The following is a 25,657-nucleotide window of genomic DNA, read 5'->3' as shown; positions in this document are numbered from 1 at the left end:
CCGGGCCACGGAGCCCGGAACATCCACTTCCGGTCGCCACCCGCCGCCGCTACGCTCTAGCTACGCGGCCGCCCCTCGATGGTGCTCGGGAGGACTGGCTCACTTTACGGCTCTGGCTGCCCGCGTACGGCACCGTCTGGTTCCTTATTCGCTTCCCATCCAACATGGCGTCGGGCAGCGGGGTAGGTGCCGAGAGCGGGGCGCGCGGGGGAGCCCGGGGCTGCTGCCGCTCCCGGCTCGCACCCCGCGAGGCTGCGGGTCCCGGTGCGGGCCGGTCCCCAGGCGGGGTTCGCGGAGGGCTGCGCGCGGGGCCGCACGTGGGCGCGAGCCGCTGATCCCCCCCCCATCCCGCGGGCCCCCCCCATTCCGCTTTCTCCAGCCCCCCCCATCCCGCGGGCCCCCCCCATTCCGCTTTCTCCAGCCCCCCCCATCCCGCGGGCCCCCCCCATTCCGCTTTCTCCAGCCCCCCCATCCCGCGGGCCCGCGCCCGTCCGGGGCCCGGGTCCTGCCCCCGCGTCTCCTCCCGCCGGCAAGCCCCGTGCCCGCGAGCGCCCTCCCCCCGCGGCTGTGGCACCGGCCCCGCCTGTCGGGGGCCGGGCACTGGGCGAGTGCTTTGTGTGCGGCCCCCGGGCCAGTCCCAGGTGCCCCAGAGGGAGGGGTCACAGCAGGGAATCCCCGTGGGACCCCTCCGCTGCCGCCCAGTTACAGACAAGCTAGGAAAGTACCTAGATGAGTTGATGTTCCCCCGAAGACCTCCGGGTGACCTGGCTGAGAACCCTCGATTCGTGCTCTGGGGGTTGATGTCACATCCTGACGGTTGTTGATGTCAGTTATTCTGGGAGACATTTCCTTCCTTGGTTGGCGGTTAATAGCAGGGATGTTAAAAAGTGGGTATTTTGGTAACCGTGTAACCACTGGAAATGTCAGCGGTTACGTGCACCTGCAGCATGGGGCAGTAGCCAGCTCCCTGGGAGCCAGTGCACACAGGCTTCCAGCTGCTGCCCCGCACTCCTGCTTTGCTTTCTGTGCTCTAATACAGAGCTAGTAGTGCAGGGTGGCAGCTGGTTCCCCAGGAGTGGAGCAGGAATGTGCATGTAACCATTCATGTAACCAATAAACTCAGGCTTATTGGTTAACCATGTAAACAGTTATTCTGTTACATCCCTAGTTAATGTTGCTGAGATCTGGGACTGGTGTTAATCCATTCTAAATACTTATTCAGCTTTAGATTTTGCTCCATTGCGTTGCAGTAGGATCATTGCTGCTTTAGTTGAGATCAAACCAGAAGTGCAGAGGCTGTTTTTTAGGTATGCTAACAAGGGCGGGGTTCATCTTACTTTTGTTCTGTGACTCCAATTCTTCTGTGCATGTGGAATTTTGTTTGTAGGACTGTAGGTGTAAGATTTCTATTTAAACTCCGTGAACACTACAGACCCGAGAGGCAGCCATGTAGTTGCTGTATGCCAACAGGAGACAGTTCTCCCATCCTCTTAATTAAACCACCCCTCACGAGTGGCGGGGAAAGCATCTCCTGCCAACATGGAACTGTCTATACCAGTGCTTTTGTTGCTGAAACTTACTTGGTTGATCTGGTGTGTTTTTTCACACTCCTGCCCCAAAAAAGTTTTACCTACCACAGTGCAAGTGTAACTGAGCTGTGGGAGCCAAAGCATTCTGTATGCTTTTCTGACAAAGTTGGACCACAGATTTGCTCCCTTAATTAGTAGTAAAATGGGATGTGGTTGTATCTATCTAGTGGCTTCTTTGTGATGCAGTGCGTCCTGCAGGGGTGTCTCTAATTCTTTTATAACTACTTTGAAATCCCCTCAGCCACTTATTATCTAGCTTAAGTGTTTGTAATTTAAGCTGTTCTAAAACTAAAATTTAACTATAAAAACACTGTTTGATTTGTGACTTCTCCTGAATGACTAACACGGTTACCCCTCTGATACCTGAATGATTGTAACTTATTTGATCTTTGTTGACATTTACATTGATATGTTTAGATATGTTTCTAGTAGGTGTAAATACTTTGACAGATCTATGTGGATAACAGCATGCTTAGATCATGTGCATGAGTGTAGATTTGATCAGTAATTTCGTGTAAGTCTGGGTTCTAAGAATTGCTATAGTATACATTCGGCAGTAGGGATGTCAACAATTAATCCACAAGCAAATACTTATTGAATAGTTGACAGGATAGTCAACTAGTTGCTTCTTATCAGAAAGAGGCAGCAAGGGGTGAGGGAAAAGGTGGGGGTGCTTCAAAACAGCAGCGCCGCGTGCAGTCCGGGGCCTGCTGGGGAGTCTCCTGCTGACCCTGAGCTCCAAGTGGTGCTGGTATTTTGAAATGCTGCAGGGAGCATGGGACCAGTGGGGAACTGCTTGAGTAGCCCACTGACCCCGGGCTCCCGCAGCACTTTTGCCTTTGAAGTGGGGCAACAGCCCTGCAGCTGTTGCTACACTTCAAAGGGGAAGGTGCCCTTATTGATTAATCAACTAGTCAGTGCATCAACTATTCGATTAGCCCATTAATCTAAATTTAACATCCCTATTCGGCAGGTTATAGTCTGTGTTGAAAGTGTTTGTGGGTAAAGGGGCAGATTTATGGTCACTACTTCTTTCTTCTAACATTACAAAAAGATACGTAGGGAGAATTCACCATGATCTTTTCCCTCCCCATAAAAACAAAATGAAACAAAATGGACCTAAGCAGAGGAGAGACACCATTCTCTGCCCCAAGCAAAGCTCAGAGAAACCCTGATCTTCTGAACCACAAATTGAAGGAGGTGGAGCGTCCCCCCTCTCTCCCTGCAAAATGTGCTTGGACAAATATCGTTTTTCTCCCCAGTAGAAGAGACTGTATTTACAGCTAAACTTCAAACAGAGAAGTTGGGAGATTTAACAATCTTATCCCAAGCCCAGAAAAAGAGAGAGACACTTATTCTTCTGAAAGCCCCTCAGAGGCGGGGAAGCTTTCCATGCAAATTCAAGAAGATCTGTTAGATTCTGAGCTGGATGAGGGGCTTTTGGGAGGGCATGAGTCTCTATCTCTGATTTGAAAATCTTATCCCTCAAATACAATGACATCGCACTTGGCTTCTCTTGTTCCTGCCTATTGTCCCTGGTCTTTTGTCCCCATTTTTCACACACAGAGGACAGAGGGGCTAAAGGTGACAGCTTCCAGATTGGCTGTTGTGTTACTGTTATCCTGTACAAAGAACTTTGTTGTTCATTGGTCTAAGCATGTTAATTTGTAGTTAATTGATTAGTCGAGTAGTCGATGGAATTTTGATAGGCACTTCCGCATTCCTCCTTTGAAATGTACAAGAGCCCTGAGGAATGAAGAACTTCGTGTGTAGCCCAGGGCCAGCAAGAAGTCCAGCTGACTCTGGGCTGCCTGCAGGTGCCTGCTTTGAAATGTACAAGAGTCCTCAGCGGGAGCTCTTAGGCATTTCAAAGCCATGGATCCAGAGGTCAGCGGGAGACTGAGTCCACTGCCAACCCCGGGCTCCATGGTGTGCTGCAAGCCGCATGGAGCCTGGGAAACTGACCCCAGGTTCCCCCGCAGCATTTCTGAGGAAATGCCTCTCAGATCCCAGGGTTAGCTGGGGAGCCCCCAGCTGACCCCAGGCTCAACGGCGCTTTGGTGTTTTAAAGGGGCAGCCCCGCACAGCTGAGCCATGGCACTGCCGCTTTGAAGTACCCCTTCTTCTCTATCTGATAGAGGTAGCAAGGGGGGGAGGGAATCGAGTAATGGACTAGTAGACTAACTGTCCGATAAGTGAATGCTTATCGGATAGTCGACTAGTCCTTAACATCCTTACATTGGCTAGCACATTCTTGCATTGCCTCAAACTGCTGCCAGTTCATGTATCCCGGCACTCCGTTCGAGTTGCAGAATTCATGCTTTGTGGTTTTGAGGAGGCCATTCTGACTGCTTAAAAACCCACATCAGGGCTTCATGTTGAAACTGAATGAAAGTAGGCTTTAGCAAACAAAGGAAATGCCAAAGAAGCACCACTGGGACTTCTAAAGCTAGGTATATTTTTTTAAAGTGCGTCTGTTTGTCTGCGAGTCTGTTTGTTCAAGAGCTCCTTCTAAGCTCTAAGAACTAGGACCATCAAATTTGGAATGCAGCTTCCTCTTCTCTTAACTTAAAGCAAGGTCGGGGTTTGATTGTGCCAGGAAAACAGGAAGTGCCTGGAATAGGACTGAAGCAAAATGCAGGACAATGTAGCACTTTAAAGACTAACAAGATGGTTTATTAGATGATGAGCTTTCGTGGGCCAGACCCACTTCCTCAGATAAAATAGTGGAAGAAAATAGTCACAACCATATATACCAAAGGATACAATTAAAAAAATGAACACATATTAAAAGGACAAATCACATTGCAGAACAGGAGGGGAATGCGGGGGGGGGGGGGAAGAAAGGAAGGTAAGTGTCTGTGAATTGATGATATTAGAGGGGGGGAGAGTGGGATGTTTGTGAGTTAATGGTATTAGGTGATAATTGGGGAAGCTATCTTGATAATGGGTAAGATAGTTCAAGTGTTTGTTCATTCCTTTTTGGAGAGTGTCGAATTTTAACATGAATGACAGTTCAGAGGATTCCCTTTCAAGTGCAGATGTAAAAGGTCTTTGTAGCAGAATGCAGGTGGTTAAGTCATTGAGAGAGTGTCCTTTCTGGTTAAAATGGCAAGAAACTGTTTTTTCTTTGTGATCTTGTCTGATATCTGTTTTGTGGACATTAATCCTTTGGCGAAGTGTCTGAGATGTTTGTCCAATGTACATAGCAGACGGACACTTTCGGCACATGATAGCATAGATTATATTTCTGGATGCGCAGGAATATGTGTTCTTGATCTTATAACTCACTTGGTTAGGTCCAATAATGGTATCAGCAGAATGAATATGTGGACAAAGCTGGCAACGGGGTTTGTTGCAAGGGAAGGTACCAGGGTTGGTATTAGTGTGGTATGTCCTGTGGTTGTTGGTAAGAATTATCTTGAGGTTAGGTGGTTGTCTATAGGAGACTATGGGTCTGTCTCCCAGAGCCTCTTGGAGTATGGTATCCTGTTCCAGTATAGGCTGTAGTTTATTGATAATGTGTTGGACAGGTTTAAGTTGGGGGTTGTAGGTGATGACAAGTGGTGTTCTATTGTTGGTTTTCTTGGGTCTGTCTTGAAGTAGATGGTTTCTAGGTATTCGTCTGGCTCTTTCAATTTGCTTTTTTATTTCTCCGGGTGGGTAGTTGAGGTTTATAAATGCTTGGTAGAGATCCTGAAGCTTCTGGTCTCTGTCAGTGGGATTAGAGCAGATGCGGTTGTATCGAAGGGCTTGGCTATAGACGATGGATCATGTGGTGTGTTCTGGATGGGAGCTGGAAGCATGTAGGTAACTCTGAGTCGGTGGGTTTTCTGTAGAGAGTGGTGTCTAATTTTCCATTGTTGATTTGTACTGTGGTGTCCAGGAAGTGGATCTCTCGTGTAGAATGGTCCAGGCTGAGGTTAATGGTGGGGTGTAGGTTGTTGAAATCTCTGTGGAATATCTCCAGTGTTTCTTGGCCATGCGTCCAGATCATAAAGATGTCATCGATGTACCGTAGGTAGAGGAGGGGTGAAAGGGGACGGGAGTTGAGGAAACGTTGTTTTAGGTCAGCCATAAAAATGTTAGCATACTGTGGGGCCATGCGTGTACCCATGGCTGTGCCGCCGATCTGGAGGTATAAGTTGTTCTCAAACTGGAAATAATTGTGGGTGAGAACAAAGTTACATAGGTCTGCTGTCAGGTGGCAGTAGTGTCCTCTGGGATAGTGTTTCTAATTGCTTGTAATCCGTCTTCATGTGGGATGTTGGTATATAGAGCTTCTACATCCATGGTGGCAAGGACTTTTTTCCATAATGTGGAAAGGGAGGGGGCTGATCAGAGGAGAGCAATACAACAGAGTGACCACTGGGGGCAGTTGCACTAGCAGGAGAGTGGTCAGCTGGGGATGGGCTCCACATGGCTGGCCATCAGAGCAGGTAAGTGACCCCCCCTGACCCAAACAGTGCCAGACAGGGGGCAGCCTCACTGCCCACCGTCCTGCCCTTGGGATCACTCCTGGGACTTGGCCGCACAGCCCTGCCTCCATCCAGGAGAGGCCCCCGCCCAAGAGGGCTGGGAACTGTGCCTCTCCCCTGAAGAAATGTCCCTGTCCCTCCAAAAGGGAGTCCAGGGCTCAGAACTGCCCATACCTGGAGGAGATGTCTCCATCCCCCCATGGGAGGCCAGGGCTGGGAACTGTAGCCCAGCCCCAGAACAGTTAGAACAGCTGTAGACTGGGGAAGGAGGGGCTGGAGATTGGGGCCCAAGCAACTCCAGGTACATCTGCGAGTGGCTCTGTGTATACGTATTGTGACGGGGGCCTCCCGGGGAGCTGACACGGCCCCTGCCACTCGCCTTCCTGCTCTCTGGTGCTCCTCACTGCCCGGTCCTGCTGGGCCAGCTCTCTGGTCTCCCCCAGCCAAGGCCCCGAGCTGAGGTCCCTGCCCCCACTGAGAAGCTGCACAGACACTGAACCACTTCAGGTCCGAGAAGAGTGCAGTTTAGGGCCCAGCCTCCCGAGAGAGCACTCCCCAGATGGGATCAAACCTGAAAGAATTAGGTAAGTGCCCTTTAACAATGAAAGGGGGAATGTCACACTGGTTGCCCCTCAGGTAACAATCACTTACACTGGGTTTGAAAGAAAATAAAAATGGTTTTATTAAGTTGAAGCGTAGGATTTAAGTAGTAATAAGAGAAAGTCGGCAGAGCAAAGGAGGTTACAAATAATCAAAAGAAACAAAACCGCTTGGCTAATTCTCAACTGAAACCTCAGTGCAAACTTAAACTCATCCTCAAACCTCTTTTCCAGCTGCCCCTCCAGACCAGGGCTCTCTTCCACACCCTGGGGTCCCTGGCTCCTTCCTTCAGGTGCAGCCCAGCCAAAAGACCCAGGCCTCTGCTTTCCTATTCCTTTTGTTAAGGAGTTGATGTCGCTCCCTACCAACCACTGCTTGGACAAAAGATTGTTTTACAGTGGCTCATCTAGAAGTTGCAGGAAACACCTTCCATGTCTCCCATTCACACACTGGAAACTCACATATTATTCCCCACTCCCTTGCTATGTCTACATTGGCACCCTTTTGCAGAAAAGGGATGCTAATGAGACACTTCGGAATTGCAAATGCCGCGGGGGATTTAAATATCCCCCGCGGCATTTGCATGAACATGGCTGCTCCTTTTTTCCGGCTCGGGGTAATGCCGGAGAAAATGCCAGGGATCTTCCGGAAAAGGGCTTATTTTCCACAAGATGCCGTCTAGACTGGCGCTTTTCTTCGGCATAACCCTGAGCCGGAAAAAAGCGGCAGCCATGTTCATGCAAATGCCGCGGGGGATATTTAAATCCCACGTGGCATTTGCAATTCCGAAGTGTCTCATTAGCATCCCTTTTCCGCAAAAGGGTGCCAATGTAGACACAGCCCCTGTGTCTAATTTTACACACACAAATGATACATACAACAGAGTAAGATAAACAGAACTAGCAAATCATGACATGAAGATTGATGAGTTACATGAAATAATTTGCCCAAACCACCTTTGAGTTATGTATGTTCACATCCATGAGTCTAGTTCATAAAGCATGGGGCGGGGGAAGTCCCTCACACATATATATAAACTTTTCTGGTTTCTTGGCAAACCTTTCCATTGTTGGAACAAAAAACAGGACTATGTAGCACTTTAAAGACTAACAAGAGTCCTGTTTTTTGTTCCAGCTACACCAGACTAACATGGCTACATTTCTATTACTTTCCATTGTTGTGAGTCTCACAATGAAAAGCGAGCAAAACAAATGGAATATTCAAGGGACAGAATTGTCTAATGGTTAGTGCGGGGGACCCTGAATTCTATTTCTGGGGTTAGGAGGCTGTGATGTTCATTAGTTAGAGCAGAGAACTAGAATCAGGACTTGGATTTTATTCTTGGCTTTGTCTGCCTCTGTCTTGCTATGTCACATTCAGCAAGCCATTCAACTACTCTGTGCCTTACAGTGAACATAGGGCCTTGGGTACTTTTCAGTCCTTAGTGGATGTCATCTTCAGGGGAAATATCTGTAACCTCTAAACCATTCTTAAGTTAAAGATTTAGGGGTTAGAAGCAATCTCCATTCCCTGTTTTGATCAGTCTGAAAAAGCTCCTTTAGAATCACGACGTAAGACCTTGTTACAGATAGATCAGAAGTTGGATCTGATTCATTTCACTGTGTCTGGCCTGGGGATACTAGTAACATATCTTCAAAAGACTACATTCCTTTTATTATAAAAAGAGTGAAGCAGCAATGAAATTGCCTTTTCTTCAGGGTCCAATCAACTTTGATTTGTGATAATGCTTTTATGTGGGAGAATCTGGAGTCTGGAAAATACCCCAAAACATAATAATTTGCACTTTGTGAATTTCCCTTTTTCTTACACGGGGAGGCTAATAATATTCTTAGTTGTGACATGTTTAAAATGCTTAAAAAGCTCTGCGAATAAATGAGAAGTTTTCTACCATTTCCAAGACATTTTTATTCCTATCACTAGTTGTTGATTCCATTTTAAGGGTTGCTCAGAGGGGAAGCTTTTGAATGACTATTGTTTTATTATTTCAAATGTTGATTATTTTTAATTTTTAAATCATTGTGGGTAGATATGTTTCTTTTTGTTCCCTAGCTGTGAGCAGAGAAACCATCATTCACTGAATATTTTCTTTTTATCAATATGAAAGGAAGGACCAGGGATACAACTGTAAATGCAAAATGTTTACACATGGAAGATCTATTTTAGCTTATTCTCAAGGGGCCATTGCTCACCAGAGTTCTGTGCAGTCAATTCCGTGGTATCTCTGGTATTTGGCCTTTACAGTTGAAAGGGATACAAAAAATTCAGTGCCCGATTAAATATTTTTAAAGTGCTCAGTTCTTCTACAACTTCTATTCTGCGTATGCCATGCTTAGTTGGAAGATTCAGCAAAAACAATGAGGTGTCCTGTGGCACCTTAGAGACTAGCCGATTTGTTGGGACAGAAAGCTTATGCGCTAATAAATCTGTTAAGCTCGAAGGTGCCACAGGACTCCTTGTTGTTTTTGCAGATACAGACCAACATGGCAACCCCTCTGAAACTTTTGAAATGGTCTGTATGACTCACTTTGGCTTTATTTCTTGTGACTAGGGCATTCATCTCATAATCACGATTAAACCTGTATCCCCTAGCATCCCATACTCTGTAGACATGTGTGCACACCCATCTTTGTGTGCATTTATTTCTCGAAAGAATCTCAGTCAGCATGATCTTTTGTGGATTCCAATTTTATTTACTTTGGTGAGAGAAATTTCATTTTTTTGGTATTACTGGACCTGGTGTTTGAAACACTCGTTTACAATATTAAAAAAAACCCTTATTTGTCTGTGTTTTCATAAATGGAAAATGGGGATGATTATCTCAAGAGCTCCCAACGCTTTGATTGTGCAGAGCCATAAAATCCTCTGCTAAAGGTGCTATACAACTGCAGAGTGTTATTTTCCTGCACCAGACCTCCTGCTCCCGGCTGTGGGTAAGGGAGTCATTGGAGTGTACGTTAGTGCTCTTGCTTGTCGCTATGGCCCAACAAACCACATCATTCCAGCCCTGTCCAGGGTCGGTCTCTGCTCGGTGCTACTGGAGTTGTGCAGCGAAGTCTGTTCTTTTGTTGCCCTTGCAGACTAAAAACCTGGACTTCCGTCGGAAGTGGGATAAAGATGAATATGAGAAACTTGCAGAGAAACGGCTCACGGAAGAGAGAGAGAAGAAAGATGGTGAGTAGTGAGCTGACTCCAGACAGACTTTCTTCTACTCACTCCCCATGTCCCTCGAGAGGGAGAGCAGCTGGAAGCAAAATACTAAAGGGAAATAATCCCAGTTCAGGGCCCGTTTATTCTCCGTTCCTTTTCCTTTGCTTGCCATAGACGATAATCCAGTGTTTTGTGGTTTTGTTTTTAAAAGGCCGGGAACCGTGTTCCTTCCCTGCTCTATTCCATGGAGTTGGAAGAATGTTCAACATTGGGCAATGGGAGCTCAAAGTGTCGCCCAGTTGGAAAACTGGGGATATTTCAGCAATGTTATTCATGAATGTTTGAAACTGTCAGATTTACTTTACCATTCCCTACCATGCAGGAAAATACTCCTTAAAATGGAATCCCCTGAATGAGATGGGTCATTGGTTCTCATTGCTCTTCTCTGTGTGGGCAACTTGTGATCCATTGGTTTTGGTTACGTTTTTTAGGCAAACCAGTTCAGCCTGTCAAAAGGGAGCTTCTGCGGCACCGAGACTATAAGGTGGATCTGGAATCTAAGCTGGGGAAAACCATCGTCATCACCAAAACTACCCCTCAGTCAGAGATGGGAGGGTAAGGCACCTTTTACTTTTCCCCCCCAGCTCTCGTGTAACTGTTAATAGAGAGAGTGTCTCGGGCAGTGTGACATGCAACTGGGGTCGTGGCAAAGCGAGGAACCCCTACAGCATGCAAGTCTCTGTACCGCACAGTGGAAATGCTTTATAGTTACAGCAGCTTCTTTATCCTGTTGCATCTGGAAATTAAGTTTTTTGAGTTGCGGCCAGAAGCAGAACAGTGCAGGCTTCCTCCATTACCAGCTCACATGAATATTTCTCAGCCACACTCTGGAAACATCGTCTGAGTTTGGGCTCCCCCTGCCTTGTACACCCTTGCAGGCTGCATCTGCACACCCTGGGTTCCCCATCCCTGCCCTATGTTCTAGATAACTTCCCTTTCCCAGAATCAGGCTTATTGTTCTGGTGGTCACTTACTGGAGAGCAGACCATCCACTTACATGTCCTGTGTACTGCTGGGCTCATACATACCGCGTTTCTGAATGCTCAGCCTTCTAGCTTTCTCGCCGGGCTGTGTTTGAGTCTAGGGCTGTTGTCTTGAATTGAACTAGTGGGCCCAGGCAAACTTCTCCATTTAGCATGAAAGGAAAATTCTTGCAGGGTGACTTTTGTCTTGTGCGCTGGAGCTGATCCCTTCTCTCTTTCTCCCCAGATATTACTGCAATGTGTGTGACTGTGTGGTGAAAGACTCCATCAACTTCTTGGACCATATCAATGGCAAAAAGCGTAAGGATAACTTATTTTCTCTGTGCCACGCTGCACGGTCGCTAAAGAACTACAAGTGCCACTACCCTTACCAAAGGTACTTCCTCTTCTGTGGCCAGGGCCTCCAGGGCCAGGTATTGGCACATATGGAAATGAATGCTTCCGATACTAGGGTTTACGAAATGTTTGCTGGGGAGGGCCATGGAGAATGCTGCCTGGTTCTTTCCTAGCAACTCCTCTACTGTGCTGGAGGCTGCTGGTGTGAATTGAGCTCAGGAGAAATTGCACCAGTTGTGCCCTTTGTTGGGCTGGGTGTGAGAAAATGCCTCAGATTTTCTGTTGCCAGAGAACCCCATTGCCAGCAAGCTGCACAGTTCCTCAGGGCACTTGGAGTGGGTGATAAATATCATTGGAACGTCCGTGTCAGGAGGAAATGGGATATATCGCCTCATGCCTGGCTCTCGTTCTTAGAGGAATTCCTGAGCTCTGATACCTCCTCTGATGTGGTCTCCCTCCATGGCTCTGCCTCATCTCTAAAATGTGGATCAAAAGCACAGGGTGTTGAGGGGATTAACTACCTTACGTTGATAAAGAATTGTTGAATTGCCTCGTAGAGCCGTACTGTGCAAGCCATGTGCTGGCTGCCGTTGATAGCGACACAGCCATTCAGAAGCTGCTTGTGCCTAGGCGGGATCAAAGGGTTTCCGGGCCTGAAGTATAAAAAGCTACCCCTCCCCCTCTGCACCAACTCTCTCTCCTTTTTCTACCTGTGTGACCATTTCTACCTGTGTGACCATTCATGGACATAGGGTCTCCTGTTCTCACAACTTCATCTTATGGTTAGTTTGAATGTAACATCCGCTTAGCTCTTCTGTTGTATAACTGGGTATAGCCAGAGTATTTCATTGTTAACATAAATCTGTGCCGACCAAGCAGTTCTCTTGATCTTGGCTCCATTGGAATTGTTGTGGAGCCATGAATGTGAGGCTGGATTCACAAAGCAGGCATCTTGCTGAGTCAGCTGGCTACTGCAGGTCAGCATGTTGGTGAGGAGAAAAGTACAGTCCCAGCAGGTGTTCATCCTATGTGGTTTGTCCCCCAGTAAGCGAGCTGAGAGTGGGGAAGGAGGTCTTCCTGATGGAGAAGGATTTGACTCCATGCCCTTGATTTTCAAAGCTGATGAATTTATCAGTGTGGCTCAGTCCTCAGGTGAGAGCGTGTGTTCTCTGCCTTTGAGGTCAGCAGTGTGCAGACATTTTCAGAGACCATTATCATCAAAGCTGCCACAGATACTGTTTTATCCCTGGAAGCCAGGGACGGAGTTGGGATCCATCACCTCGGATCAAAAGTGAAGGAGGAGGGCAAGAAAGTATGCAGAATCTTCAATTTCTCCATTTGTTGTGGGAAAGGAAATCTCAACATCTTAGTCCAAAGGGATCGGGCAAAGAGTTCACAATCTAAGTAATCTTCAGAATCTGTCTGTTTTGAGGAAGTTACCAATGGTGGTTTCAAAACGTTAGGTTTAACCAAGACTGAATCCCAGACTGGAGCAGCCCCCAGAAGATTCCAAGGCATTTTTAGATAATATAATCTAGATGCCCATGGATCTGGAATTCCCCTCTTTCTAGTCCTAAATGAAAAGTCTCAGAATGTTTTATACGGTTGGGGGTGTGCAGGGAGCAAAATGGTTGCTGACCTACTAATAAAGGCTGTTTGGACATAGGTAGGAAGTTGTGGGCTCACCTCGCCACAGTACCCACACTCATAAAGGAAATGAATTGGTCAAATTCAGTTGTGTGTGGAGTGCTAAGATGATGCAGTGCTCGGGGCCATCCAAGTGGGTCGATAGATCTTCAGCCTTCATGTTCTAAAGACTCAAATAGCAATTGTTCATGTTTTCTCCCTTGGGTGGGGTCTCATGCATTTGAAAAGGAAGAGACTTGTAGCGTAAATCCCTTACGGCCCATATTCATAGAGACCCACTTTCTACCTCCCAGCCATTGTTCCTCTGTCAAAGCTCAGGTTTCCTGACCTCTCTAAAAGCCCCATGTTGTTTCTTTTCTCATCTGTACTTTGTTGGGGATAGGCTGCTTCATGTTTCCTTTTCCATGTCAGATGAATGGGTGCTAGAAATGATGATGGGAAATGGCAGTTGTTTTGTATTTTCTCTCTCTCTCTCTTTTTAGGGGCCTTTCTCACAAGGAGGTGCTGTGGGGGAAATTATTTCCCTTTGAAGATTGGTACTGTGGAAACAGTGTCTGAGTTCAAAGGCAAAGGCTGCTATTCCTTTTATTAATATTTTTCTTAGGTCCTTAAAAGAAAGTGAGGATTTTGTCTTGTCTTATAGCATTAAAAACTAAACTAATTCATTAAGAATTAAGTCTTGTGTAGTTTCCCTATCAAATATTCCTTTCATTGCTTCTCAGCACAGGTTTAATGTGCTCCACCTCAGACATTTATTCTCATAATTCTATCTGAAGACGACCCAGGAAACTTCCAAGGTTCTAGTTTAGTAACAAGCATTTCCAATACAAGGTATCACCATTTTCCGAAGCCCTGGGGTGTTTATCTGTGGTGGCTCTTCACTTAAGAAAACAAAGTCTTTGGGTCTGGCTGCACATTTGATAAGTTTGGCTTACTCAGCCAATTGGCAGCGTGGCTCGGGATCTCTTGCAATCTGCCTGACTATCAAAGGCTGAGCAAATGTGGAAAGTGCAGTTGGAGCCAAGTCAAAGTCTGACTTTTACAAAGCAGTTCTGGACTCCTCAAGGGGCCTGGCATTGCTGCTGCTTGACACATTCAAAGAGGTTTTAGAAGCACTGCAGCTAGTGCATGAGCCAGATTCTCGCCTGGTGCTGAGTGTCATGGTGCCATGAATGCTCTTAACTCCTCGAGCAAGATTGTGAGTGACATCTCTTCGGAGGGGGTTACGTTCTGGACACAGTCCAAACTTACACAGTTTGAACAAGATTCTCTGTTTAATTAGGGGCTCGTTGAACCACTCCTCTTTCATGCTGATGCTACTTTCTAGTCTTCTGAAGTGAGCAGTTTCAGAGCCCATCTTTGAAGGAGAAATGGGCATTATTCACCCAATGACTTGAATGTGTTCCGAGTCAGCGGAGCAGAGTACAGGTTCTGGGTGCGATCTTTTTATACACTTGGGTTCTGGAACCTTTTTGTCCTATCTAGGCACTGGCATCCTGGATGAATTGCAGTTCGAGAACCTCTAAATTCAAAGCCACTGTGGAGTCATCAAAGTGTTTGAGTTGTCTATGGATCTGCTTCTGTGCTGTTGGTGGAGGACGTGGGGGGAAATGAGGCGATCCCACCGTCCTAGAAAGTTTCCGTTGTGCTTGCGTTAGCCGTGAGTGTTTTCACCCTGTGAGTTTGACAGCAGCTCTATATAGTTAAGACTCTTCCTTGTATTGTGTAATAACACATCTGAGGTTTGTGACTTTTTCTGTTGTACGCAAAAGATAAACTAAAGGAGTGGGACTGTAGACTGGGACAATCTTTGGACCAGTTGCCCCATTCTGTGGAGTTAAAGAGGCACGAGAGAAAATCTTATGGGAATCCAGGCTGGAGCGGGAAGGGAGGAGACCGACCTAGGAACTCAAAGGGAAGAGAGATGGGTGGAAATGTGAGTGTGGAAAAATGAAGAGAATGCAAAAATGTGTCAAAATAAACCTTTTGGGGTGGGAGACAGGAAAAATGGGCTGTCTGCAGCATCTGGCCCTGGCTCTCGACCGACTGTGGCTCCAGGAAGGGAGGGGCAGGGCTTGGAGACGGAATGCATTAGATTGTGGGGATATTCCTTTAAAACCCATCCCGTCAGACACTGCAAATGGCTCAAATATGGAAACCGGGGGCTGAGATGGAGACCAGAGCGGTCGCGTGCTGTCTGCGAGCACGGAGCTCCACTAGCAGCTCCCCGCAGGGACCCTCTTTCCTTTACTCGATCTTTCTCCGGTTGCCCTTGCGCTCGCTGCCAGCGCTCCAGGTTACAGGCCGGCTTAACCGTTGCCTTGCCCCTTGTGGTGCAAAATGGGTCTGAAGTGCCAGTGGTCAGAGAGGCCGCAGCTGCTTTGCAGGTGAGTAATGAGCACACAAAGCGCAGGCTCTCAGGTGGCGCTGGAAGTGGGCCGAGGAGCGTTGGTGCCAGGGGATGTAGAGGGGGCTGAGTGAAGGAGGTTACAATGACACCGAGCGCTGAGACTTCTCATTTTGGGTCATGGAGTAGGCTGCCTGCGGGTGGTTAATGAGCGCCGCAGTAGAAGTAACAGGGCTGCGGCTGTACTAGGCCTCTCCGTTCCTGTCTCTTCAGATCAGAGGAACCTGGGCATGTCCATGCGGGTGGAGCGCTCCACGCTGGACCAGGTGAAGAAACGCTTTGAAGTGAACAAGAAGAAGATGGAGGAGAAGCAAAAGGACTATGACTTCGAGGAGAGGATGAAGGAGCTTCGCGAGGAGGTGAGGCAGTGGCTGCATCGCAGCAATCCTGTGAGACCCCTTCATTGGAGGAAGCCACCGTGCGCACGTCTAGACTACGTTTTATTTATGCACATTCCGATCGCTTTTTCGAAAGCAGGTCTTTCGAAAGTGAAAGTAGTCTGGATGCGGGGGTTTTTGGAAAAACACCCCTTTTTCGAAAAACCGCTTAAACCTCCTTTTTTAAGGAAGAGCGGTTTTTTGGAAAAGTTTTTTTTTTTCCAAAACCCTCCCCACGTACAGACTACTTTCACTTTCAAAAGACCCGCTTTCGCAAAAGCGATTGGAAGAAGATATGCTAATTCATCCTCTTTTGAAAATAATATGTAGTCTGGACATCCCCCATGTGTCTACCAGTTAAACAACAGGTTTAACCAGTTAGCCAATTTAACCAGGGTTTTACATCCCTACTTCCAATACACCAGAATCTCTACTTTGCAGGGTTTGAAGAGCTTCTCTGCTCCCTACCCCCCGCAAAAGTCCTTTCTCTCTCTGATTTGCCAGAGCAGTTGTTTTCAGACAGAACTGTCTTCAGTTGGTCTTCCCAGGCATAGTGAGACTGATTAGAACATGTTACATTCAATAGATCGCACTCCCATAACCTGTGAGTGATCCCAGGGCCCAGAAATTGGTCATTAAAGCCGATTCTTCATATAGTTCCTTGTGGTGCTGCCATGGCTTCTGGTGCTGAGGTGGGACAGGAACTTCTGCGTTGGTTCCTGCATGGGTGCTAGAGCTTTAGGCAGCTTCTTCTGGTGCTTGGCATGTGTACACAGGAACTTGGTTACATTCAAATGCCCCGTGTCTCCTCACTCCCTCTTGCACATGCTTTTAAATTGAAAAGCAAAGCCCTGTAATGAAGATTTGAGGGCAAATTCACTTTAAAATAACCAGGAAAGTTCTTGTGGGAGTTGAAAAGCATCTTGAACTGAGCTGTTTGATGCTTTCATTTCCTATGAACGGTTATTACCGAAACAGATTCTCCTGGTACACAAGGATCAGCAGTCACCTTGGTATCCAGAGTCTCTGTGCTTTATCTTTCAGCAGGGGTTATCTGCAGGGCCACAGATGAAACCCTAAAGCAGGGCCCCCAGCTGTACTTGGCTGGGACAAAGCTGGTCAACAGCAGGTTTTGTTGCTGATAAACCAGAGGAATTTTTATTCATCCGTTTAGGGGAACACAAACGCAGACACACGGTAGGGGTGCAGACAGCTCCTTGGGATTAAACATTGATGGAAATCTACATAGTTTAAAAACTATGCAGCAGCATGTAGGTGTCTCATGCTATAGGGTGTGGCTGTCAGAGACTAAATCCATCTGTTGGAGCTGCAGAGCCATCGAGGCAGGTGTTGATGGAAACGCTGAAAGACCATGAGCTCCAGCAGTAACAGGGACTGCTGCTGAGTTGGGAGCGGAAGTCACACTTGTGCATGCCCCCAGCACAGGTCTGGCGCCGTTCCAGGGCCTGCCATGTTTGTAGAATGAAACATTGTGATTAGAGCAATGCAAACCCTTTGAAGCCCAGCCCGCCCCAGGCCACTCCGAACTCGGCGTATGTTCCACCGAGCAGCTGTCACTCTGCTGCCTCAGAAACCGTCAGTGACATTGTCTGTAGCCCTGATTCGGCACCACAGCTATTGGAGCAGGGCGTCAGCGCGGGAGAGATGTCGCCTGTTCCAAACAGCGTTCCTTTGCCTGGGTGATTTCTGATTAAGTCTTTGGCATTTGTTGAACAGGGGAAGCTGAGGATCCCATAACGCTGTTGCAGTATAATCCTCTTAGGTGTAATATACCTGTTAGGATCACTGGACCACGGTCTTTCCCTGGGGGAGGCCACTGTCCTCAAGTCCACCATTTTCCTTCCATCCATTTCCTGTTCCTCAGTCCGAAAAGAATCCCATCTCCCAGTGCTGGAGATAGATGTTTGACCAGCTGACCTGTGCGCTTTCTCTCTGGAAGGCTTGGGGGGTAAGAAGGTTACAATCACGCGGCATTTCTTTCCTTGCGCTGCAGGAGGAAAAGGCCAAAGCCTATAAGAAGGAAAAACAGAGAGAGAAGAAGAGGAGGGCGGAGGAAGACTTGACATTTGAAGAGGACGATGAAATGGCAGCTGTGATGGGTTTCTCTGGCTTCGGCTCAACCAAGAAGACTCACTGATCAGCTCTGGACTTTCCCCTTTCTTAGTGAAGATTGTTTATACCCCCAGGACTCTGGAAAATTCTTTAAAGACTTGACTGAGAATTGGTATGTCATTCTCCCAGTCGACGTGGGCTGGCAGTGGTGGGAGGCGAGCCCACGCACGACCTGTGCTGCAGAACAAGGTCTGTCCCCCTTCATTCGCGCCCCACTGCCTGCAGAGATAGCGTCACCTTATCCTCGCTGGCAGCCCTCAATTCAGAGAGAGACCTTTCGATGAGCCTCTTCTCCGCACACTCCTCCTGTCCCCCCTGCAGGAAATCCTGCGGCCGTCTCCCGTTTCTGACTTCGATCCATTTCGTCTTTTGTGAGGAGTCTGCACGCTGAATATTTCTTCGGGAAACCCCATTGGCCTTTTGCAACCTCATTCTTTGAACTAGTCCAGGCTGCTTGTCATGCTGTGTTCTGTGGCCTTGTGTGTGCGGGGAAACATTCGGTTGGGTCCTTTCGTGTTAACCAGCTAGTACAGTTCTGTACAGATGGTTTGGGTCAGGAGTTCTTCTTCCATCTGAGAAGTGGGTATACTTTTTATTTGCTTAAAATACAGATCATTCTTTTAATTTTTTTAGAATGTGTAACCAAAGGAATGACACTGTAATGAATATTAAATATGATTTGTATAGGCTGAATTTTTATTTCTTTCATTGAGAAGAGCTTGAGGCTTTTTGGACCCTGGGTTTGTGGAAACTTTTTTGTATTTTGTCTGCAATGGACTCTCTCTTTTATTTTCACTGGTTTTCCTTCTGTTCAGTGGTGTCATCAGAGTTTCTTTAGCTTGGGTAAGGAATATCTTTCTGGGACTTACCTAGGATAAAACTAAAGAGGAAACAGCAGAGAAATGTGTGGAATTTGTCTAAAATAAATACATTGGCTGGAAACGACCAGATTGTTTTGTAGGGGATCTTGTTTTATTCTTTTGAAGTGAGGACTTGAGAACAGATAAGGGCTCTTGAGGGGTGTGTGCGTGTGTGTGTGTTTGTGGGGGAGTTTGGTTTTTGGATTGGGTCAGTGTGCATGTTGGTAGGAAGTCCCAGACTGGCGTTTTGTGCCTTGGCTGTAATACATGGACTCTGATAGTGAGTGGCTGTTGTAGTATGTCCCTAACTTTTTAGATGTTGCTTGGGACTTTTTTCCCCCATTTTGCATTTGGCTGGGGGAGCTGCTTAGAGCCACATCAACCCTTCATTGCTCCCCCTTTTATTCACTTCACTCCAGCCCTCTGTGACTCATCTGCTTTTTCCACTTAGGAGGCTCTACATCTCGTGTCGCAGATTTTCATAGCACCATCCTTTTTATACTGATGGGGTTATTGTTCTTGCTTCTCTCTGTACCTTTGTGAAGTCTCAGACTCAAGGAAGGGCTGCAGTGAATTTAGCCCCTCTTTCTAGTGCATGCAGAATACGCTGGGTAATGCTTTTCTGCTGGTTTTAATTCCTTAATTTTAGACTGCTGACAGCTTCATTGCCTCGGCTGTTTCCACTTCAGTTCAGATTATAATCCCCATTGAAGATGCTATTGAAATGATATACAGCCAGTAGCTCTGCCGGCTGAGATACAACCGTCCTTGGTGATTTGACCCTTGAAACTCAACAATCCTTTTGCTCTGGCTCACAACCGTCCTCGGTGCACAAAGTGGAAACATGAATTTCATTCCAGCCACGTCCCTGTCCCTGTTCAAACCAAAGCATAAAACCACATGTAAATGAGCGAGAGAGAAGAAACCTGCGATCGTGCCCTGAGTGTCGGGGGTGGGGGGGAGGGGGGATTAGGCTGCCATGTGGCTGTTTCATGCACATTAAAAGTTTAGGAGGTTTTTAGATGAGATTTTTACCCTGGGTAATGGCTTTGCAGCCAGCAAAGGCCCTTCCATCTTGGCTCAGACGTGCTTGCAAGCAGCTCAGGGCTGCAGGCTGAACTCATTGAGTTGGGTTAGGGCTGATGAAGACAGCATGGTCCAGTGGGCCCTGGCTAGCTCTGGACACCAGGGCAGACCGCCTGTGTCCCTGATGCTGACTCTAGTCGCGATTTCCTGCACGACCTGGGGAAAAGTAAATTCCCAGCTAGGTGCCTCCGTGTGCCTGGGTGTAGAAGGAGCATGCGCTGCCGTGGGGCTTAGTGAGTGCGTGTCCACACAGTGGCTGAGTTGTACTCACTGCCCTGGAGCAGGCAAGAGGGAGTGGAGCAGGTTCTCGGCCGGTTAGACGTGGCCCCGCCCGGCTTGTGTCTCGGGTTAGCCCAGGGCAGCGGAGGCCTGGGGGAGTTCTTGACTCAGTTTGGGCCAGGCCCTGGATGTTACTTCGGCAGCCAGTGGGAGAACCGATCCCCCACGTCACCAGACCGGGCTGTGCTTAGGGGTGCTCTACAGGGCTGGGTCTGACTGTCCCCCGGAAATCCCTTGACAGAATCACGGGGGAGGGAGAAACTGGGTTTTATTTGTGTGATTTCTTCCCCCTTCTGCATTAAAAGCCTTTCACCTAAACCCAGGCCTGGGGCCATCTCCCTCTGCTGGGCCTAAGCTTCCGCCTACGCGTCCCAGGATCTCTGCCTGCTTCCTCAGTCCCCGTGCTGGGCTGCGCTCCCAGGGGAAGGCTCTTTGTCTTGGTTACTCGCTGGGAGCAGTGGAGTGTGCAGTGGCAGAGATACAGGCGCGTGCTGGATTCCCAGCAGCAGGAGCTGCCTCCAGCCAAGGATGAAAAGCCAGTTTCATGGGAGGAAATAATATTTAGCCAGAAAGAGAGAGAATATTCTCCTGCACTGAGCATTAACCCTCTGCTGCCCTCCTGGCCTGGCACTGAGCATTAGCCTGCACCTCTCCTGCCCCCCGGCACTGAGCATTAACCCTCTGCTGCCCTCCTGGCCTGGCACTGAGCATTAGCCTGCGCCTCTCCTGCCCCCCGGCACTGAGCATTAACCCTCCGCTCTGCTCTCTGCCTCCCTCCGATGAGTATTAAACCCTGCCCTGGCAGACGTGTCCCCTCGCAGCGGTATTCGGGGCAGCCTCGCCTAGGAGACAGGAAATGCCATCTCGGGCGGGTTTGGATCTAGCACAGAGCTGCACGTGTCCCTCCCCACGCCTGCTGGCTGCTCCCGCCACCTCCCCAAACCTTGTGTGGCACTCACCACCCCTAAGCAGGCTGGAAGGTCTGGAACGGGGGCTGGGCGGCCCTCTGCCCTCACTGCCCACCCTGCTCCTCCCAGAGCTCGGCTGCCGTCCAGGAGAACTCTCCCACTGGCTTGGACTTGGACATGGGGTGGGGCTGGCAGCAGCGTGCACAGCCCCACCTCCCCCATAGTTGCATGGAGTTTTCCTGCCGCAGCCTGGATGCCTCTCTTCCCCGGCTCCTGTCGTGCCCCTGGCACTTCCCGCTTCCTGCCAGGCTCTGGCTCTAGCCCAGCGGTTGGGGGAGATCTCTCCACCAGCAGTGGGGCCAAGAAAGGCTGTGTCCTTCCTCGGCGCAGCTCTAGCAACATGCAAGCTCCCGGGCCAGAGGAACCGCCGTGGGGAGAGGTGACTGTGTCAGGCAGGGTGACGAGCAGCTGCCCCTCCATGGGGTGCGATTGGAGCAGCTCAGGCAGAGCTGCCGTGGGCTTTGCCCAAGCAAGGACTCCGGGCGTCAGGCTGTGGCAGCTGCAGGGATTCTCGTTCTGCGCTGTGCAATGAAATATTGATAGGTGCACTCGGAAAAGCACAGCGGCTTTCATGTCAGTCCATGAGAAACACTCGGCCTCCGCTACCTCTGAGCCCTCCAGCCCAGCACTTAGTCTGGCCTCAGTCACGAGCGCTGCACGCCCTGCAGAGCCCTGGGCTCTGTCGCTGCTGGGGTTCTGTGATGTAGTGGGGGTACCTTGCAGGTTGCTGTGCTGGGCAGGGGGCTGTGAGTGACCCCCACTGGCTGCTGGCTGCAGCAGGGCCCAGCAGGGCAGGGGATGAGTCATTATGCAAGGGGGCTCAGAACCTGTCTGACCAGTATCTCCCAGGGAGCGGAACAATGGGAAGAAGGAGAGTGGAGCCCTGGCTGGGGGCAGGGCTGGAAGTGAGGGAGCATGGAGGAGACAGCCTAGGGAAAGGGGCTGGGATTTAGGGGCCCAGGCTCCCCCATCTCAAGGGGGCTGAGGCATCCTAGGCCTGCTCTGTAACCAGATGACATCTGTGCTGTATCCTGGAGAAGCAATAAACTCCCTCTGTTCTACTGGCTGGTGGGGTCTCTCCATGCCACTACGGGGGTGCAGGAGATGGAAAACCCCAACGCGCCGTCACAGGTTCTCCATGCACCTCAACACCTGCTCTGCCCCCTGGGGGAAATATTGCTGCGGGGGGACAGCCCAGGCCCCAGGAGGCCCCACAAAACACCAGCCCAGACTCAGACAGCTGCTGTGCTACACGGGCTCAACAGGCCTTGCTGCTACGGGGTGCATCTGCGTCTGTTTCATGGGTGTCTGTTCTAGCAGCCTGTAATCTCTTGGGGGCAGGGACTTGCTTTGTGTTGGGGGTGGGGGGTGAGGACGTAGAGCCTTGATTCGACCCCTGGGTTCTCCCCAGAATAGACAGTGATAGCACGAAGTGTTTTCCCTGCAGGTGTTGTGACTCCTTGGGCAAGGGAATTCTATAGGCCTGAGCCATGGCCCAGCACGGCAAAGGGATTTAGGAGCCAAGGGTGGTGCCAGCCCATTGCGGCTCCTAGGCAGGAATATTTTCTCCATCCCCACAACACAAACTAAACAACCAACTGGGGGCCACCTTGCGCTGCTCTAAGCAAGTTCTTCGTCTGCGTTTCATTGGCTGTGCTAGGCGCATACCTCCCCTGGGACCTAGGCACCTAAATACCTTTGTGGTGCTAGGGCTTGTCATTTCATGCCTCCAACCCTCTTCTGGCCTTGATCCAAATCCCCAAAACCCTGCTGCCCCGGCGGGCGGCTGCGGAGGAGCCGGCACACACACCTCAAGCTTTACTTGGCAGCCTGGCTGCTAAAAGGGAAGGTTTGAGTATTTCACACCCGTTTAACTCCCACTGACTCAATGTCGAACTGCTTGGCCCAAGCTGCTTCCCATTAGACAGAACTTATGCTAATCCCGCCCCAATTAAGCACCAGCTATTGCCATTCACTATCAGGCTGAATTGCTTTCAGGGGAGACAGCCCCAGAAAACAGCCATCCTGATTTATTCTGTCCCACTAATGTCGCATGCGGCGTCTCTCTGCCACCCGCCAGCGCTTTGGAAGTTCCATATATTCAGCGATACGGAAACGTGGCAGCTGGGGTGGGGGCGGGAAAGGGGAGCGGATAATGAGCTGCTGAGACTCTGCCACGGTAGCACAGGGACCGATGGGCGGTTTCGCAGGCTTGCTATCTACACCGCAGACGGTCTGCATGCAGCACACGGGAGGGGAGTTGCACTGCACTGTACTCCGGGTTCAGTCCAGCCCCCCATGCTGTCTACACACACGTCTCTGCCTCGAGCCCGGGCCCCAGTGGTGGAGGGTACGAGCCCAGGGACTCGCAGCAGTAGCATCGTTTTGCAGTGTGAACGCAGCTCAAGCCTGAACTCCCACAGACGTGGGTCTTGCGAATCCACTCAAGCTACCCCATGGTGTGTGTGTGGGGGGAGGCTGCTCCAGCCCTGGCCGGTTAACTGTAGCTGGTAAGGATGATGTTACCAGTTAACTTACCCGGCTAACCATCCACATCCCTGTTCTGTATTCGTGTGCTCCCCGGGGAAGGCAAAGGAATCCAAGTCCTGCCAGTGGCCTGCCCAGAGAGGAAGCCCCGTTCCCTCAATGCCAATGTTTACTTAGGGCTGTTGGTTTTGCCCACTGCCTTTGGATAAACCACACGCCTGCTTCCCTCTGGGCCCTCTTCACCCAAGACTGACCCAGCGCTGACCTGCCTGGCAATTTACCTGTAGCCAGCTGGGCTGCCGGGTTCCAGAGTCCAAGCGCAGTGAATCTTGACATGCATCTTGCTGCTGCAGGGGTGAGGCAAGCCGTTCGCTAAGCTCCAGGCACGCAGCTCTTCATGTGGCCCCGCTGCTGGTCAGCCCAGCTGGGGTTGTGATAGTGTAGTCGGTCAACCGATTAACTGATCAGCAAAAGCTTATAGGTTAATGCTATCGGCTACCTGCATTTCCCTGCCATGCCCCTGCCAGTGCATTTGTGAGCAGGCTGGCCCGCAGCCCGGCTCGGTCCTGTCTCGCACCAGGTCTGGGACCTGCCCTTCCCCCACCACCCCCCAGGCTCTGCATTTAAAGTGTAGTAGGAGCCAGGCGGGCAGGCAGCCTGGTTCAGTTCCAGCTTGGGCCGGGGCCGGGTGCAGGCCCTTTGAGTCTGCAATGTCCAAATTATCCTCCTCCAGCTGTCGGTAGGTCAGGAAACGTTATGGGAACGTCTCCTGAATGCCCTGCCCCTTGGTTGAAGGAGCGAAAGTGCCAGCAGGAGAAATTCTTCGACGGAGACATCTCCGTGTTGCTGGGTCTGGCTGCCGGGAGTGTGCAGACCCACCGGCCGCGTGCTGGATGCGGTGAGAACATGGCGGGATGTGGTGGGAACTTGGCGGGATGCGGCGGGAGCTTGGCGGGATGCGGCGGGAGCTTGGCGGGATGCGGCGGGAACTTGGCGGGATGCGGCGGGAGCTTGGCGGGATGCGGCGGGAGCTTGGCGGGATGCGGCGGGAGCTTGGCGGGATGTGGCGGGAGCTTGGCGGGATGCGGCGGGAGCTTGGCGGGATGTGGTATGCTGGTGAAGCATTTTCCTACGCTGAGCCAGGAGCGAGCATGAGAGTGATTTGCCTTGGGTCTGCAAGTGCTTGTGTAGATGCTGGACCCCTGGCTTTGGTGTCCTGGCCCCACCATGGTAAACACTGGGTCACCAACGAGTGTGGATGCTCAGGCACTGGGCTTGCAAAACCCGAGACCCTCCAACCCTGGCCTGGTGGTGCTGTGCAGATGTTGCAGACAAACTGATTGTCTTGTCTGAAAAAGCCACCCCCCCGATCCATGTAGGGTTCAGCGCCTCTGCCCAGAGCATGAGGAGCTGGGCCAGCCCGGCCTGGATCGGAACGGGGGGCTCCATAAAAATGGGGTAATTGGGAGAACAACATCCCTACTGAAATATTTATCCGTTGTTTGCATTAGCATAGCACCTAGGAGCCCGACTGCTGTTCCGCGGCTCCTCCCTCCCTTCTCTTCAAAATCAGCCTCCGTCTGTGCAGAAAACGCTTCCCTCCGCTGCGGCTATTTGCATCCAGTCCTCACCGGCCGGGCCCCCCGCCCCCTCCCTGCGGAAGACTCTAGCTGTGGAGAAACGAAGGGATTTGGTTCTCTTGTGCGGAGCTGCTCCCAGCTGCAGGGGGCTCTAATCACTGTAGTTCTGCAAGGCTCTGTGCTCACAGAGCTGTACAAATATTAACTAATTAATCCTCACTGTCCCTCCGTGCGGGTGGTAAATCAGCTTTGCAGACGCTGTAATTGCTGCTGCCTGCTCCTCTCGGTGACAGCCTCCTGGGCAGAGGCCTGCAGCTCGTGGGCCTGATTCACCGGCGAATCCCTCTCCTTTTACGTCAGCGCTGTTCCACCGAGCTAGGGCGGCTGCACCTGGAGTAACGCCCGATGCCGTGGAGGCTGACTGCAGTGGAGACACCGGCGGCTTGCGGAGGCTCTCAAAGCGCCTTACGAGGCTGGGGAAGCAGCAGGCCAGTGTCACAGGCAGGGAAACAAAGGCACGATGAGTTTGGAGTGTACTGCAAGCTGCCCAGGTGTGTGTCTAGCTGGGTTCCAAGGCCTGTCCAGCGTGTGTCTGTTGCACCTTAATCTCCATGGTAGG

The 25,657-nt window shown here is 50.1% G+C and overlaps 1 protein-coding gene across 1 annotated transcript; it reads left to right on the top strand.

Moving 5' to 3' along the window:
- Positions 1-14: 14 nt before the first annotated feature.
- Positions 15-18,471, top strand: ZMAT2 (zinc finger matrin-type 2). Its single transcript, XM_075900046.1, has 6 exons — positions 15-182; positions 9,766-9,859; positions 10,327-10,450; positions 11,105-11,178; positions 15,482-15,627; positions 17,660-18,471. The coding sequence occupies exons 1-6, from the start codon at positions 165-167 to the stop codon at positions 17,801-17,803; spliced, it is 600 nt and encodes a 199-aa protein (XP_075756161.1). The 5' UTR covers positions 15-164; the 3' UTR covers positions 17,804-18,471.
- The last annotated feature ends 7,186 nt before the right edge of the window (positions 18,472-25,657 follow it).

Source organism: Pelodiscus sinensis, chromosome 17 (assembly GCF_049634645.1).
Source record: "Pelodiscus sinensis isolate JC-2024 chromosome 17, ASM4963464v1, whole genome shotgun sequence".
NCBI classification, from domain to species: Eukaryota; Metazoa; Chordata; order Testudines; family Trionychidae; genus Pelodiscus; species Pelodiscus sinensis.
The sequence above is the reverse complement of the archived record's forward strand: the minus strand, read 5'-3'. Positions and strand labels throughout refer to the sequence as shown.